General features: G+C 50.2%; 7 protein-coding genes across 7 annotated transcripts, besides 15 other annotated features; all 7 read right to left on the bottom strand.

The window, feature by feature from the left end:
• On the bottom strand, positions 1 to 1,237 carry Tc00.1047053503959.78 (hypothetical protein, conserved; the record flags this gene model as incomplete). Its single annotated transcript, XM_803797.1, has 1 exon — positions 1 to 1,237. A coding segment is annotated over one exon (1,237 nt), but the record flags the coding sequence as incomplete, so codon positions are not given.
• Positions 1 to 17,421: a sequence feature (heterozygous, Esmeraldo-like haplotype).
• Positions 1,306 to 1,378: a sequence feature (T-rich).
• Positions 4,274 to 4,302: a sequence feature (AT_rich).
• Positions 4,951 to 4,984: a microsatellite.
• Positions 5,009 to 5,038: a microsatellite.
• On the bottom strand, positions 5,053 to 5,922 carry Tc00.1047053503959.60 (hypothetical protein, conserved; the record flags this gene model as incomplete). Its single annotated transcript, XM_803796.1, has 1 exon — positions 5,053 to 5,922. One exon carries the CDS (start codon positions 5,920 to 5,922, stop codon positions 5,053 to 5,055), a length of 870 nt encoding a protein of 289 aa, XP_808889.1.
• Positions 6,011 to 6,039: a microsatellite.
• On the bottom strand, positions 6,246 to 8,150 carry Tc00.1047053503959.50 (hypothetical protein, conserved; the record flags this gene model as incomplete). Its single annotated transcript, XM_803795.1, has 1 exon — positions 6,246 to 8,150. The coding sequence occupies one exon, from the start codon at positions 8,148 to 8,150 to the stop codon at positions 6,246 to 6,248; it is 1,905 nt and encodes a 634-aa protein (XP_808888.1).
• Positions 8,001 to 8,082: a sequence feature (T-rich).
• Positions 8,095 to 8,115: a microsatellite.
• Positions 8,164 to 8,188: a microsatellite.
• Positions 8,380 to 8,405: a sequence feature (AT_rich).
• On the bottom strand, positions 8,464 to 10,068 carry Tc00.1047053503959.40 (uncharacterized protein; the record flags this gene model as incomplete). Its single annotated transcript, XM_803794.1, has 1 exon — positions 8,464 to 10,068. One exon carries the CDS (start codon positions 10,066 to 10,068, stop codon positions 8,464 to 8,466), a length of 1,605 nt encoding a protein of 534 aa, XP_808887.1.
• Positions 10,459 to 10,528: a sequence feature (T-rich).
• Positions 10,736 to 10,760: a sequence feature (AT_rich).
• Positions 10,854 to 12,947, bottom strand: Tc00.1047053503959.30 (hypothetical protein, conserved; the record flags this gene model as incomplete). Its single annotated transcript, XM_803793.1, has 1 exon — positions 10,854 to 12,947. The coding sequence occupies one exon, from the start codon at positions 12,945 to 12,947 to the stop codon at positions 10,854 to 10,856; it is 2,094 nt and encodes a 697-aa protein (XP_808886.1).
• Positions 13,068 to 13,090: a sequence feature (AT_rich).
• Positions 13,120 to 13,145: a microsatellite.
• Positions 13,212 to 15,404, bottom strand: Tc00.1047053503959.20 (hypothetical protein, conserved; the record flags this gene model as incomplete). The annotated part of the gene is made up of 1 exon (XM_803792.1): positions 13,212 to 15,404. The coding sequence occupies one exon, from the start codon at positions 15,402 to 15,404 to the stop codon at positions 13,212 to 13,214; it is 2,193 nt and encodes a 730-aa protein (XP_808885.1).
• Positions 15,480 to 15,540: a sequence feature (T-rich).
• Tc00.1047053503959.10 (hypothetical protein, conserved) lies at positions 15,715 to 17,421 on the bottom strand (the record flags this gene model as incomplete). The annotated part of the gene is made up of 1 exon (XM_803791.1): positions 15,715 to 17,421. A coding segment is annotated over one exon (1,707 nt), but the record flags the coding sequence as incomplete, so codon positions are not given.

The raw sequence follows: 17,421 nt of genomic DNA, 5'->3' as shown, positions 1-17,421 counted from the left end.
TGGGCCCTCCAATTGGCGTCAGATCTTCGGGTCGGGCGCGACCTTTGAAATTCACTTCAAAATCGTCTGCGGCAAAGTCGGGTGGAGAGCCGCCCCTTAGAAACGCCTCCCACTGAGCCCGGGCGTACTCAACGTTTTTTGCACAACGTGGCACACAGGCAATATAGATGACGTTGCTGTCAAACTCCCCCTCATGCTCTGCTTCTACGCTGTGCACAAGGTCGCAGTGCCAAAAGACGCAGTCACCGGGCTCCATTTCGGGAATAGGGCACTCAGCCTCCAATAACAGGCTGTGCCACTCTGGGGAAAGGCCAAGAGCCCGACCCGGTTGGGCTCCACAGAGGTCATCTTCGGGCACATCATCCTGCAAACTGCGCAGCAGCATATATGGAATTGCGTTTATAATTGGAACAAGGCGTAGTGTGCCACCGTTTTTGCGTTGTGGAGAAAGGGCCGTCCAGCCCTGAAAAGTACGGAACGCAGAGCACATCGCTGGGGACTTAATCTCCCGAACTTCAGTGCGACCCTCCGCGTCGTAGGGATTATGCGCCCCCCAGTTACCAGAGAAGACATTACGGTATACATGGCGGAATTTGTAATCAAGCCAACGCTCAATTGTGCCACTGTCAACATGAGGTGAAAGCCCAAGCGGTGGTGAGTGAGGGGGTCGACGACGCAGTCGATCTGCATAAGTCACAATGTTCTTTGGCTCAAAATGCTGCTTGCCATTAGACTCCGACTTCCAAAAAGAGTTCATGAATACCTGTACTGCCTTCATGCGCTCACTTTGTCTTGCCTCAATTTGGGGCTTAGACCAGTAAACACCGTAAATCTGCGGTTTTCCCTTTGCAAGCTCTGAAAAATACTTATCCACGGCGGCATGATTAAGTCGCTCCTCGAAATTGTTTTCATCTAGATAGGCCTTGACATCCTCGTTCCATTTAGCCGCCACATCACGCGGAAAGACACCGTGGATGACAGCACAGCCACGTTGACGAATTTTGTTTTTGAGAGATTCACTGACACTCCCATCAAATATTTCTTGAGCCTGCACCTCTGGCACGGAGGCAATACCGGCAGCCTGCTCCTTTTTAATGATCTCCACCTGAGCAGAAATAAATTCCTCTATTTCATCGAATACCTCCTTGTATGTCGGCAGGTGTTCTCGTAGCATGCGTTTTGTGTCACGGATCGTCGCACGAACGTCCGTTGGCATGGGCAAGTAATTCGGTGGCATCTGCTTTTAACGCTTCAGACAGTATTGTTCTTATTTGCTTCCCACCTGTCGTGAACAACGGTCAACATAAGAAACAGAAGAAAAACAACAGAAAAAAAGATAATAATAATAATAAATAAAAAATAAATAAAAAAAACAGAATAGTCGGTTATACTACGCCTTCTTCCATTAAGCCAAAGTGATGGAAAAAGCAAGAGAATGTGTTTCCTCCGTATTTTCATTCTTCACCCATGCATATTAATGCAATACCCAACAGAGATTCAAAAACAACTCCTCATTTTTAATTATCGTTAATTAATGACAAAAAGATAGTTGCCGAAAGCGCATTCCACCTCCAACCCAAATTCCACTTCTACACATCCATCTGCCTGATAGCACCTCCTCAAGAGATGCATTCCAAATTTGCGTATCGCCATTTGGTTAGCACACGGTGATTGCGCAAAAGCTCATCAAAAGCAACACCACCGCAAAAAAAAAAAAACATCCCAACAAACCTCTCCCTTAACTCATTGGGCACAGAACTGTCACATTGTCGACACACGTGTAGGGATGCCAAAACTCACCCGTTCGGACCGCATCTGAAAACAACTAAACAGATTATGCCTCCTTTTAGAAAAATTATTTTCGAGCACTATTCCCCAGCACCGCCGCACAGTAAATTACGGGGGCTACACCATTCACACCCTCGGCTGCATGCGTTCGGAGACGCGCGGCCTCCCTCAATCCTCGTACTCGCATCGCGTTTCAGGGCGGCGCTCTTCGTCTCGCGGCTGAAGGATAAGCCAATAGATTCACACCTCTTCGCAAGGAATTCCTGTTTTCCTGTTGGCGCCACTTCTTGGCCGCACATTGGTCTCGCCGAACCACGCTCCTCCGCAGCCCACTGGTCCGGATACTGCTAATCCAAACAGGAGCCCTTACCACGCGCGGCGCCACAGACTGCGGTCTTACCATCTCGGGGTCTTCCGCCAAGGCCCTCGCGGTGGTGCGGGGAACTTCCGGACAACACTCGTGGCCCGTGTGGGGACGAGTCAACTCCACAAGATCCACAAATCTCACTCGACAGCCGAAACTCGCCCGTGCGTATCCGCCAAAAGAACCGCCTGTAAAAAGACACATCCAAATCCAGTAAAGCAGCGGTCTCGTTCCACTTTGCGCCAAGATACTGGGAAATGTGAAATGGCAGAGCAACCATGACCCCGGCGTCCTCATGGGCGTTCCGTGCCTTTGGCCATGCGATGAACCGCCATCCCCGCCCTGACGGCTTGTCCAACACCGCCGCAAAAGGCACCGCCGGCCCACCCCGCGACGGTCCACTTCATGGCTCTACAAATAATACCCGCCCTTTTCACAAGCAGCGCATGCTGTGCGGAGATCCTCAAATTCATTTCTTTCCCATCGCTCGTCTAAATGACGGACCGTAACACAGTGTCCTTCCACAAATCGTCAACACAGTCGCGTGCCGTTGGATTCATCCGCCGTCGGATCCACTTCAGGGATGAAGCGCACACGTCCACTCGTCGCCAGGGACAAGCAATCCTCCTTCTCCCGCAACGCAACCTGACGGCTATGGGTGCGCCAAACGATGCTTTGGCCCTCAGGAAAGATGGTCGTGTGCCGTCCTTCCCCGGCGACAACTCGTTTCCACCAAAGGTGTCAACCGCACGACGTGTTGGTGAGGTGGCCCACGGCATCACCACGAGCGCAGCGTTGAGAGGAACCCACGCCGAGCGGCCACAGCCGGACATTGATGACGATGTCCCGCCTGTGCCGGCCCAGAAGGCATTGCTTCCGGAGCCGAAAGTACTTTTTTGTGTGTTTATAGGCCTCCTTGCGCAGCTTCACTCGGCACGTCGTGTTGCATTGCCCAATCCAACCACGTTTGCGGCATCGTGCTTCATTGGGCGGGGGTGCGGCATGCTATTTCTTTTCTCTCTGAACCGCCTAGGGGAAAGGGCGGTCCCATTTCTGGGCATTTCCACAGCACCCTGAATGTCCTCGACCCGCACTCCAGCATCGTTATTCACTGTCCCGAGGATCCATTTGACTGAGTGTACGCAGTCGCCCTGACAACTGGCAAGATTCCATGAACATCTCTCCCCCGCGAGTGGCGCACGCCCAGGACACACCGTTCCCCTCACGGCTGTCTGCATGCCGGGACCTGGCGCACCCGGCGTCGCAAAGGTGGCCCAAGACGCATCCAGGAGCCGTGGCCAGGCGTTGCATCCATAATGCATTTCAATACGCCGTCAAATGGTGCGACTGCAATCCTCCGTACGAGTCCCCGCCTCCCACGGATTCCCCACTTGGTCCCCCGTGTGCCCCGTGGGCCGAGTAACAGCTCTAATCCCTCTGGCACGTCATGAATTTGTAGGATCTTTCGATTGTCACTGCCGTATGGGACACACCCCAACTTCCCGTGGCAGGAGCGGTGGAGACTTGTGACGGGCCTTGCGGAGCGCTGATGGTCGCCAAGTTGTCCTCCCATTGATGACCATGAGCAAACCTTGCAAAGGCGCCAATCGAATCCGCACCGCCTGGAACTGCGCCGTGGACATCTGAGCTGCACGCCAATATTTTTGCTCCTCCAACTGAGCCCAAGCGCACTCATATGGGCGCTGCAGCGCCAACTGCCTTCCTTCAAGTGCCGCCCACTTGTTCCAAACAGCGGTGTGCTTCTTCCTCCTCAAAAGAGGCTTGAATGGACTCAGGGTTCCTCGGCGCGGTGATGGCAGCGACAGAGTGTCGCAACGAGGTGCAATTCATTCCTTTGTCTTGTTCCCGCCTTGCAACGAGTTGGCTGCCCGCTAATGGTGAGAACGCCACCCACGTGGTGGCTCGATGGCGGGCTAGTCGCCGGGCAATGATAAAGTGTCGTTGGACCGCACAACCTCACAATGTGGTCGTGGGCGTGTGTGTCTCGTGAATGCCGTCCAATCCATGGAACATCCTACAAACATGGTTCCCTTTCAAAGCATAAGCCTCCAAACAGAAAATAAACGCTATGGGAGATTTGAAAGAAAAAAAAAGAAGATGTTATTATTATTATTATTTTTTTTTTTTTTGGTATGTTTTCCAGACACATGCGTAGTAGCGCCATTTACACCGCCACCCTTCAAAAAAAACAAACAAGAAATGGTGTCTGGTTGATGATCTCCTGTATGAACAAATACCATAAAGTGGAGAAAAAAATAAAATTAACGTATTTTCTTTTCACGCAGGCATCATTCCGTTTTTTTTTTGTTGTTGTTTTTTCATTGAAAGGCAATGACAACAACAAAAGAAAAAAAAAAAGGAAGTATCATAGCCAAAATCCAACAAGGGAAAAAGACACAAAAACCGTCGCAACAGAAATTTCTCGGTCCCTTATTCACCGTCTTGGTCAAAGAGAAATTCTACACTAGACACGCTCTGTTAGGTTGGCGCGTGCAATAAACTTTGTTCCCTCAATTTTGCTAAGTTATTTTGAAGATGTTGTTTTTGTTTTAAAATTCTCCTGCACATATTCACTTCCTTCCGCTGTCCTGTTTTCCTCTTTTTTTTTTTTGTTTTTTCTCTTCTGATGAAAGAAAAGGCCGTCAGTTTTCGTTTCTACTTGGCGAGGTTTTTTTTTTCCCTGTTACAATTTTCTCTTTTGTGTGGCCCGGTCCTCGGACCGACTTTCATTGTACTTTGTTGTCTACATCGAGGGAATGTGTATATGCAATGTAATTTACACATACACGTATATATATATATATATATATACCGTTTTTTGTATGAATCGTCCATAAAAAAAAAAAAAAAAAAAAAAAAAAAAAAGGGTCCGTGGACCACTAGCATGACAATGGCTCCTCTTCGCCTGCCTGGTTCCTCATCAGCATCACATCTTCATCTTTCAATCCCATGCTAACGAGCGATGCGCGCTCCAATTGAACGGTCTCACCATACAGGACACGGCGACATGCTACCAGCTCTTTCCCAATCTCTGACTTCAGCCATCCCATAATAAACGTGGGTGTCCAGCCGCGGGGGTTCATGCAACTCACGTACGTGGCCATCGTGTTGTTGCCAATAGGAGTTAACTCCCAAGCCCACAGGCACGATGCGCGCACATGGCCACTGGACTTCTTGTTGAGTGGTGCGTAATCAATGCTGCACCCATAGACGTAGTAAACGTCATCCTCTTCCACGTACTTCTTCTCGGCAAGAAAGATAAACTCGCGACCGGAGACTGGGGGTGGTGCCCAATACTCGTGATACTGTACGTTGGACGTGGGCGTCGGCCTTGCAAGAATCTCGAAATGGCTTATATTGGCCGAATATTTTTTTCGGCTTGCCTCTTCATCACTGTGCATGGTGTCAAGCACCTGCTGCGGCGTCACATCCATAAAAGAAACCGTCGCTTTGGCGAAGTTGAAGGGGCCAATGTGGGGACGAGTGAAGAGGTGCAAGTCGCCGCCCTTGTCAGGGTCCTGGTAATCCACAAGGCGCCACTGGTGTTCGGCGTCGTTTTCGAGGAGGTCTTTTGCGGCGACAAAAATGTTGTCAAGGAGCTCCTGTACTTGAGCCGTGTCTTCGGGGTCTTCTAAACTCTGTAGCGGCAGTGCACACGGGTACGGGGGCTGCTCTGTACCGGCGGCCAGGCCTGTCTTCGCAGCAGTGCGGTAGGCCACCTTCCCAACTTGAGAAACAACGTTCCACATCGTGCGTTCAGAATGCAACTCGTCACGGTGACGCTGGAATCTTTTCTTAACTGCGGGAGCGGATAAAAGGCAAAGCCGTCCAAGAGCCAAAAAAAAAAAAAAAAAAAAAAAAAAAAAGGGAAACCAGCATGGACGCAATGAACCAGTAACAAGTCATCCACCACATTTCTCTCTTCGCACACAAATAGACAGACAGACAGACAAAAGCACAAGGAAGCCCATTTCCATGTCTGCATGGATGCATAACACGACAAATGTTTATTAATTTCATCCATTACTTTACAGATAAATTGAGGTCAGGGCCGTCCTAAAGTCTCGGGTCGTCACGGTATTTCAAGGCCGCACGCCAGCCGTAACACGTGTCGCAAGGATCGCATCCATCGACCCATCACATCACCCACCATCTCGTTGCGAAGAATAACAGCAACAATTTTGTGACGGAACGCTTCGACCGCGTCGCTGCTAACACGATCCACATACACGCCACACTTTCCGGAACCATTTCCACCTTGGCTCTGGATGCGTTCCAGGCGGTAGTTGTACCTTTGGAAGTCAAGGTACGAGAGAAAAAGACCATTCGCCGGTGCCATTGGCACACCACAGCGTACCGCTTTGTTCAACAGATGGTCTCGCAGATATTGTGGCGAAAGACCAGCAGCACATATAGAGATAACGGCCCCTATCATCTTGCGGATTTGGTTTAACATGAAGCTCTGTCCATGCAGCTCAATTCGCACCACCTCAAGGCCAGTCTTGACGCTACCTTCCACTCCTCCACAGGAGAAATCACCATATACATGCTGCATATGCTCGCGCATCTGTTCCCGTTTCTCCTCGATACTATTCTCATCATTCTGTCCCTGGAGTGAGACCTGCTCGTCGTCCGGGAAGTAACACCGTGACGGTGTCCATTCTTGTAGCGCCGAGATCACGGCAGCATCTGTGGGTTCAACAAGAAACGGGTCTCCCACCGTCACGGATGTGACGTAGCGCATACATGAAGGGTCACTTGCTCGACCCCCGGGTGTGAAGTTATGATACGAGTAGGTTCCCTCGTAAAGTCGAAAAATATTGCGTGCGTGTTCTAGTTGCTCAGGCGAGAGACGATATTGCGACACGTGGCGCATTGCATCTGCGGGGATGGTGCGAAAAATCAACAACTTCTCAAAACGACCGTCGTGAAATTTTTGCACCGTTTCATTGCTGTTACGTCCCCCAATGCATTGCTGTCCATCTCTCTCTTCCACCTCCTCCTCTCTTTCGTGTTTCTCACATGTATCCTTCCCTCCCACCACACTATTGGCATTGTCGTTGCCGTCACCTGTCGCCTCTCCATTCTCCTCCACCTCACGCGGACGTTTTGTTCCCAACGGAGCAAAACTGGGTGTTTCGTCCTCTGTCGCTCTCGGGCCTTCAGAGGCCACACCGGTGAAGCCCACTTCCTCCAGTGTGGGCCGCGCCGGGGCGAGTGAGGGCGGGAAGTAGTCGCGACTGTATTCATCAAGGCTCATGAGAGCAAATGTTGGCAAGTAGTATTCATATGTTCGCGCTCCACACAGCATGTAGGCATTGAAGCTGCGTGTAACCGGAACAATTTCATACACAATAATGTCATGTGGCAGGACCGTCATTAAAATACGCCTAGCCTCTTGCGGATCGTACTCGGTAGTGGAACCCTTCGCGTACGGAAGCATGACATTCAGTGAAATCACATTGCGCAGCGCATGAACCCCCTTGTCTGTACGGCTAGCGCGCTCCCAGTTGAGCTTCTGCTGCACCTTTTCCTGTTCGTAGTTCTCCTTGGAAATCATGCCTGTGCGGTGCAATGCTCGCAGCAGCTCCTCCTCAACGGTGGGGTATCCCGGCAGATGATTCCACTGGAGGCCACAGTAGCGCTCACCAACGTACCCAAAAATGATGGCAACTTTACGCTTTGGTAACTTGCGTGCCTGTTCATCGACAGCCTCCCTTTCCTCCTCTTCCTCCCGTCTGTTGCCCACGTTTTCGCTCTCAACAGCGGCAGCGGCATTCATGCGGCAAGACATGTCGCTACAGAAAAAAAAAACACACACACACACAAGAAAAAAAAAAGAAAAAAGAAAAAAAAGAAAAGAACACAATGGAAGAAGAAAAATAGCGTAAAAAAAAAAGAAGAAGAAAGGAACAAGAGGAATATATATATATATATATATAAAGAAGATAAACTCGTGAATGCAGCAGCACTTCATGCCAGCCCCATGGAAAAAAAAAAAAAAAAAAAAAAAAACATCATTATTGTCCTGCCACACGGCTAAAAAGCGCAATAAGGAAACATAATAGGCGCGGCGCGGCCTCCAAAGCTTCCAAAGGAAAAACCCGCGCAAAACACGCTAAAAAAAAGAAATCGGATGTCGCTCCGTTCATCCTCACCAGACCTTACACACCAATACAACATAATGCGTGGGGCATTTATTTGGCTAAAAAAAAAAAAAAAAATTTTTTTTCGTGCGTTGTATTTTCGTTTGCAAGAATGGCGGAAGAATTATGAAAGGACAGCGCAAATTATCTGCGACGGCGTCGTGACTTTACATACTTCGCTATCATAAGAAGCAGGTGGGCGTTGACTGCCATGTCACCTATCGTCGCGCACACCCGTTGCTGCTCCACAGGGGTGAAGTGTTCCCAAAGAACAATAAGCGCCAGCAATGCACTATGGACGGACTCCACACAATGCGAAGGGAATGAGCTCTTAAGCCTCGACATTTTCAATGGCCACGGCATGGTGCGCTGTACACCGCTGTGAAATGCGTCTTTCCCCTCACTAGAGGCAAGACATGGCAGAATAGCCGTCTTGATTTCTTGATGCTTTTCCTTGAACATCTGCTCCCCTCTGGAAAAGGAGCCCGCTGGGGTAGACCGCTTCAGTAGACGTTTGATTTGCTTCAACTTGCAAAGATCCGTTTCGTAGTTTACAACAATAGACCTCAGATGCATAAACGCCCTGTCCATGCGATCCCTTTGCGACGCAGCATCAGAAGGCAATTCTCTCGCAAAATCATCGTCATCATCGTTCCCCTCGGAAGAGGCATGGTGAAAAACTGACATGAACCGCCTGACGTACTGCAGCCGCAAATTCAAATACTTCGACTCCGCATTCATAACTGCGGCCTCAAGACGCAGCCACGACAACTGCTGTTGATGTCCCTCATCGCGTTGCCTTTTGTAGTTCATCTGCATTTCATGAAGCTCCTGACGGAGAGTTGCCATCACCACCCGCGTCGACTGAGACCACATGGTGGCTGCCCGCCGGGCCATCACTGCCTCACGTTGTGCCTCCCAATGCTGCCGAATCTTCCCCCGCAATTCCTCCTCCTCTGTCGATTGCAAACTGGCGGTGTCACTGAAAGCGTCATTGTTTTCGTGCTTTCTCTCGGGGAAACTTTCCGATGTCCGCAGAGATGTGAGCCAGTCCTCACTGGTCTCGAGCAGTGCATTGAACAGCTCGCTCAGGGCTGTAAAAACATCCCGCTCCATACCCACAACAGTAGCAGCATGTGCTGAAAAGTGTACACTGCGCTTCAGATGATCCTGATAAAGCGCCAGACGTTCGTTTTCGGTCTTAAGTGATGCCACTTCATCCCGCAGTGCGTCACGGCGATGAATTACATCGGTTAGCAGGTCATTCTTCTCACCTTTTGATGATGAAACCTGCCCTGACAAACAAAGAAACGGCTCCTTATTAAGATACGAATCCACATTTGCTCTTGACAATTCAGTCAAGCAATTGCCATCTCTTCGTGAGTTTCCTCCCGCTAAAGGGAATCCCGCAGACTCCAATGAGAAGCCCACAGACTCAGAGGTCGAAGAAGTGTCATAACGCGAAAAAACAGGATGACGTCTGTCACCGTCGACCCCTTTCTGGAAGGATTTCTGTTGCAACTGCCGCAGCGTCTCCAGTGCGGAGAGGCTATACTCCTCAAAATTAAACTCTTCTTCCAGTCCTTTGACTTTTTCTCGAAGGCAAATGTGTTTTACATCCGAGGCAAGCGCCTTGCAAAGTCTCGCGAGATCCTCCAGTAGATGCATCCGTTGGGTCGCGGCGGCGTGCATGCTCGTCACGGCATCGCGGAGCCACACGCCGTCCTCAGTGAAATGCGATTCCCCCATCCTCACCTTTGAAAAAAAAAAAAATGTTCCGCGCCGTCAGGCCGGTGATGAGGCTATTCCCTTGGCAGTGAAAATGGCACACCCACCCACCCTAACCCCTCTCTCTCTCTGTCCTCTCACAACTTCTCTCTTCTTTTGTTGGTTCCCCTCGCTGCGTGTAGACCTATTCCACACAATTGCAGCCAAATATGGTGCCGTTAGAATAGTAAAATAAACCAAGTAGCATGAAAAGGAGCAGAGACAGACGAGAGTCATGTTTTAAAGCTCGTCATCCCTACAGCCAAGTCATGTGCCTCCAGTGGGGCGCGGGAAACAAGGAAAAAGACAGAAACAAGAAAACCTAAAAATTGAGACAGCAATGTAAATATATTTATATATAAGAAGTGGGGTAAAAGGGGAGAAACTAAAAAAAAAAAAAAAAAAACAGAGAACGAAGACCGAGAAAAGCAACACAAAAAAAGCTCATCGATGGTGTGGCCAATTCCACTGTGTCTGCTCTCCCCAGCCAACCTTCACCAGTGAAAGTCTCCCTGCGTCTCTCATTTATTTATGTTCTCCAGCTTTAAGCGTGTTGCATGCATGCATGCCTCTCTCTTTTCCCACTTTGTTTCATTTTTTGCTTTGTGTGCGTTAGAGGGTAGGAGCTGGCTTAATTAATTCTCCGAGCTTTTTTTTTTTTTTTTTTTATTAAAGGAAGAAAGGAAACCAAATGGAAGAAAACAAGGAAGTAGACAAAACAACGTGCCTTGGGAAACAACACGCGCCATGTCTCTTTCCGTTCCCCGTCACTCCTTTGCCTCCTTGGGGTTTGCCTTCTTCTTCTTCCTTCTCTGGGGCCGCGGCGAATCGCCCGTCGGCTGATGCGTCTGCCGGTTCTCAGCCGACCTTTTGATTCGACCAAACTTTTTCTCGTTGTTGCCACCCGCACCACGTGACGACACGTTCTTTTCCCTCTTGGCTTTCATGGCTTTCTTCTTTTTCTTCACCACCGCCGTCTCGTCTGTGGCATCAGCCTCCGGTGGCACAAGAAATTGCATCTGTCCGTCCTCGCCAAGCGTAAACAGGCCGCTCCCGACATCGCTGTCATTATCACTGCCCTCATTAGCCTGAAGAGCACCGTTCCTTTCGGTGAGGTCGATACTCCCTGGCACATCATTTTCTCTCCCGTCGTCTTTCTCTTCCCTGTGATTGTCATCTTCTTCATCGTCAAAGCCGTACAACATCGCAGGGATGTGTTCCACATCCGCACAGGCCGTGAACGCGCGTAGCCTGGCATCATCAAGAGGCACAACATATGCAGCGTTGAGAGCGCCTCGTTGCACAACCCAGCGACCAAGTCTGGGTTCTTTACCGCACCCGAGAAAAAGTGCATCGCCACTAGAGGTGAAATACAAGGAATTCACAATGGCGCTAATGGGTACGGACGCCAAACACTCAAATGTCGTTTTGGCCAGTGCGCCTGTCTGAGCCTGATCAACTGTTGGGCCACTCTTCTTGCCCGTCTCTGGAGTGGCAATGCGCCAGAGCCGCACATTGCCGTCATAACTTGCGCTGGCTGCCACGTCACTGTACGGTATGGACGCCACCGCTGTGATGGGGTTCGCGTTCCGCCGACATTCTTCCCGTTGCTCTTCACCGTTACTGCTGGCCTTCTCCAGTTGTGCCGCCAATATCACCTTCTCCAGACCCGTGCCGTCACCCACAAATCCGTAACCGTGTGCCGCCTCCTGCACTGCAAGCGGCTTCCGTTTGTTGAGGTCATATAAGAGAAGCGCACCGTTGGAGGCACCACACAATACAACATTTTCGTTGACCATTGTGACACATTCAAGCACAACCTTCACACCAAAATAAGAGTATGTGGTAAACTCCTGTTGTGTCGCTGCGTCCACCTTCCAGAAACGCATTGTTCCATCCTCTCCAACAGTTGCGCAGCGTTCCCGCTTGAGACAATGTATGCCAAGAACACGTCCCTGATGACCAAAAAGTTTGTCTTGACAAATCATCTGCGGCACAGACCACACTCGCAATGTCTCGTCGCTACTGCAGCTATATAATGTGTCGTGACGAAACGCCAATCCAGTCACTGCAGAACGATGCATGGATAAAAACCCCATATGCTTTCGGGTTCTTGTTACCCATATGCTTATTGTACCATCAGCTCCTCCAGCCGCAATGTAAGATGTGACGCTTGTATCGACGGTGCTACGCTCAAACAGGGCGCGTTGTGAGGGGCGTAGACCACTCGTGTCAGAAACGGCTATGGAAAGTACCGCTGCGGGTAAACAAGGTCTAAGAAGGGTCTTCTGCGAAGAATTAGAAGAAAGTGGCGGGGACGGACTGCCGCGCAGCTCCGCCATGTACACAGATCCCGACTTATCCCCAAAGACCACCAATTCGGACCCAAGACCACATACTGCCGTTAACGCATTACTGTTGTGCCCCACGCGCAACATCTTGACACTTTTATTTTGTTCTTCTTGCTGTCGAAAAAAACCCGAAATGGCGGTGGACAACACACGCGACTTTGTGCCTGCCGCAATTGCCGCTTCCTCCCGCAGCTGACGCTGCTGCTCGTCGAACAAGTCCGCATCCAAGTCGTCGTCAAACTCAAGTTTTTGAAGCCGTGTGTTGACGTGGTCTCCGATGGCTCGAAGCACATCTGCAGGGTTCTCGGCCGAAACCGCCATCGGGTCCACCGTGTGATCCTCCTCTTCGCTGGTCCGATGGCGTTTCCCAACAACTTTCCCCATCTTCTCCTTTTCGTCGTCCTTTTCGTCTTTCGCGTCAGGACGCATCCGCCTCACCTTCCTCTGTCGCTCTGCCGAGGCAATCACGGCGATGGCATGCCTCCTCTCGGCCTTCTTTTTGGCCAGCATAGAAAAAACTTAAGACACTTCGATGGGTGTGTTTTCAAGCACACAAAAATGTAAAAAAAAGGGTTGGGTGGGTGGGGGGGGAAAAAAAAGGAGACACACCGATGCCGAGTGAGTATTGACAAAAAAAAAAATAATAATAATAACAGCGAAGCAAAGGTACAGAAAAAAGAATAACAAACAAACAAACAAACAAAAAAAAACATTCACAAAAAAGTCGTCCAAAAGTAACAACAGACGGAGAAGCACGAAACGCGGCACAGACTTTCATCGTCGAACGCCACGTAAGTGATAAAAGGACAGTTCACCTTCACGGGCCGCCAACCGTACAAGCACGCGCAATGCACATCTCAGCATCTGCGGGTTTGACACATGCGGAGAAAATAACAGCATCAGTTCCTTCACACGACTGGACGCAACGAGAGCCTCTTGTGAAGTTATAAAATCGTCACCATCGCCCGCAGACGCAGCAGAGGATGGCGAAGAAATATCCGTCCGTGTTTTGAAAAATTGCTCCATGAGCGATGCGATGAAGGTGGAGGTTGTGCGCATAACAACAAGGTTCACATCGTTCATACGCATCAAGACAAGTGGCTCAGGTAGGCACGAGCAATGAAAAAGTCTCTCCCGCTGTTCCACTACAAGCCGTAAAAGTCGTTTTCGTTCGTGTGCGCTGAATCGCATCGCCGGTGAAGGTTCACTGTAGACAAGAGTAGGGAAACCTCCCTTGTGTGGCTTGCCCCTCAGCACTGCAGCAAACCACTGAAGACCGTCTGGATGAATAAACGGGGACAAAAAAATATTGCTTGTAACATTGCTAGAGTCGGGGTGGGCCGCAAGGGGTGGTGTCGTCTCACAGCTAAGCCATCGTTGCTGTTGCGCTTGCTTCTTGACTCTCGCCTCTGAGGTTACAAGGGACAAAGCAATTCTTTCATACCGAGAGAGTTCCTCCTCTAATTGAACAATTTCCGACATTAACTGACTTGCCACTCGATATGTCTGCTCTGCAAGAGCTGCAAAAGCCTCCTGACTAGCTGCAATGTGTACCAACAAAAGCCCCTCGGACTTTAAGAACGCCGCTGGTGTTTCATCCGAAGAGAGGTCTAATGCGGCGACATCTTTCTTGACCCTGCTTCCCGAGTATGCTGGATCACATAGACTTTCTTCAGTTTCATGACCACCGGTAATTCGCCCTTGAAGGTCTTCCTGCCCTCGCGCTAAATTCCCAAAGTCACCAAACGAACTTGGACCGGCACGACCACGTCGAGAGTCCCGTGCCATAACATTCATATTGGCACAATAGCACCATAGATACCCGGTGTTGTTGTACATGGGCAAACAAACCGGCGCCCATATTTCCCCTGCCTGTGAATTGGCAAGACACCGTGTAAAATTAAGTAGTAAAAGAGCATCATCGACATGAAGTGGTGCGTCAGAGTCCGCTGGCCCCACGGCACACACCACACGGCCCCGAAAAAATAAAAAGCTGTAAAGATGATCTTTTGCCTCTGCTTCCTTTGTTATTGCTCTGTGCCCCGTATTTGCAGTGCTGTTTTCTTCGCCGCCGCCAATTGAATTGGTGGCTGAAAAGGCTGTACCATGGTGTTGTGTAAGGAGTAACTCCAGTGAACGTCGCCGCCTCACCGACAACGGCGCTGCGGCAAGGCAGCGGAACAAATAACACTCCTCTTGATTATTGCACCTAATAAGTTGTCGTATAACACTGGCGTCTGTGGAGGAAATAAGCCGCCGAAGGTCATACGAAGGATGGCGAGAGAGAATACTGCCCACATTGGGTACAAGACTAACTAGCTGCAGATGAATCTGTCGTAACTGCCGCATGCAGCTTCGCATGGACTCATTCGCGCGCGTCACAAGTACGTAGAAGAGCTCCCCATGCACGCAAAAGTAGAGGTACAGATCACCAGCCGTGATGCAATGTAGATTTTCCTTCTGCCGTTGCCGCACTGCCGCCGCATCGCCGTGTCTCTGCTGAGCCATGGCCATGAGCACTCGAAATATACCGAAGAGCTCAGTGAATTCCTCCTCATCCCCATGACGTGTGAAGACAGGCTTGCCGGCACTTGTAAAAACAAAAACATGCTTAGAGTGTCTGCAAAAAATATCGTCGGGAGACACACACTGCGATGCCATCACCAAAGAGGAGGGTCCACTCACCTGCGATGCAACGGCCGCCTGGGACGGTGTCTGAGCTTCTTCCATGTGCCCCGCATCACCGGCTGTATCCGTCAACGTTACGTCCCGCATGGCCGAAAGCTTCAGCTCCATGTTTCTCGCAGTCGCAACCGTCTCATCCTCTTCTTCTTCTTCACTCAATTCCTCCATACGAGATGGCGGTCCCGCAAAACCCACAGCAACACCCCCTGAAGCGCCAACGGGGGTCCCGCGACCCTCTTCGCCCTTCTCGTCGCCCAGACCTCCATTGGCAGACGAATCCATGGCGTTTCGTTAAGTGCGCTCGAGCCACTCTGCATAAACACTTCCAAATAAATCCCATTTACGACACGGGGGTACAAAACAAAACAAAACAACAACAACAACAAAAAAATGAAAGCAAAAACAAAAAGAAAAACAATTCCCATCCTTCAGAGAAATGAGAAACTCTAGCAAACAGGCAGGCAGTGGATAAAACACCCACATAAATGCACAGAAGCCATAAATCATTCAATTTGAAACGGGGCATGGAGAAGAAACAAAAAAATATATAACAATAACAAAAAACTGCTTTTGTAAACAATTTTTTTCTTATTCACAGCATTCCTCCGCGAAGAGGCTCGCCTGTTTCTTCGCTAAACGTGGGAACGGAGAACCAACTCGGCGGGTACCACGCAGCCCGTGTAAAGAGAAAGTAGAACATCACCTCGTAAAGAAACAACTGGTAATACACCGCGTTCAAAAAACCTCTGATGTCAATCCAAGCCAAATTATCCCACAAGTGGTGATTTGTCAGCACAACAGGGGCACCGTCAAGAGTGTAAGAACTGCTCTCGCCAATTTCGTATTTGGACTTGCCGTACTTTAACTCCGGCCACATGGCACGCCATGTCGTCATGACAACGTGGAACGAGGAATATCCGTCGTAGCGAGCAAACCCCGCATGCGATCTCAAGGAGCCCTCTTCTTTATCTTTCACTTGATCAACTTGCCGTAGAAGCTGCCGAACGTTGTGACTGACCACTGGCACCTGCGCAAATGCCGCACCATAACTCTTTACCGTTGGGAGAGCTGCGCAGTCACCAAGGGCAAATATATTTGCATGAACACGATGCTGCAACGTTTCAGGGTGGACATCAACAAACCCCTCCGCCGCCGCCCCGCCACTTAATCCACTCTTCGCGATAAAGGCAGGTGCGACAAGGGGAAGATCGAGAACAAGCAGCTTGTACGGCACCACCCTTTTTTCTTTTGTGACATAATTGTAAAGAGTTGCCTCACTTCGCAGTGGATCAAGATGTGAAATATAAGAACATGTGATGAAGTCAACACCACGATTTCGCCAAAAGGACAGTATTCGATCGTTAAGAACCAGGGGGAAAGCGTCGCTCGGCTGTCGGTCCGCTGTCACTGCAATGTACGGACAAAGTAAGAGTTTGTTGAAGTAGTACATGTAACGCCAAATGGTATTTACGGAGCCAATAAATGTGCCGTCGTGCTGACGCGATGTGTACCGCATCGTGCCGTTCGTTACAAAAGAGGTTGGGGGCACCTTTACATGCAGGACGGTCCCTTGAAACAGATGCACAAGACAATCCCGTGTGATGCCGGGATTCACTGCAATGCGGTATCGATCCACCTGAGAAGGTGAAATAAAACGTTTCAGCGGCCCGAGTGTTCGCTCCGCACCACACGCAATGACGAGTGCGTCGTACGGGTAGCGACGCTCCAACGGTGCGGCACCAAAAATGGAAGAACTCCACGCCCACCAACTTTTTAGCGGCGCCACCCACCGCGACAAGGATGACGATGATGAAGGTGGCGGTGGGGTGGGTGGCAATGATGCTTGAGTTGCAGAAGAATTGGGAGAATCTTCAAGTACAACCACTTCGTTTCGTGCAGTGTCAACAAGCACCACTTCCCCCCGAACAAGGGATGCATCTCGTGTCACGTTCCACGTGGCAGGTGACCGCAGAAAATCAACTTTCCCTGTTGTGTTAAGGTCGTAACTACGGTGCCCCACGTGGGCGAGGGGAACCATGGCGTGAAACACATGTTTCTTTTCCCGTTCGATCACCGTCACGTGCAGATCCGGTGAGGCTGTCGTGAGACTTGCGGAAAGCGCTGACCCAGCTGCACCAGCGCCAACGATCACGACACGTCTGCCGGTGCGTTGTTGGCTTAAGACCCCATCGGGACGCCGTTGTCGACCTCGTGCCTTTTCAAGCGCAAGGTACAAAGCCCGCCACCGTTGTAAGAAACGCAAGACCGCAAGATGCAACGATAAAACGCCGTGACTTCT

This window comes from Trypanosoma cruzi, genomic scaffold, assembly GCF_000209065.1.
Source record: "Trypanosoma cruzi strain CL Brener 1047053516511 genomic scaffold, whole genome shotgun sequence".
NCBI classification, from domain to species: domain Eukaryota; phylum Euglenozoa; class Kinetoplastea; order Trypanosomatida; family Trypanosomatidae; genus Trypanosoma; species Trypanosoma cruzi.
This window is presented reverse-complemented; position numbering and strand designations above follow the sequence as displayed.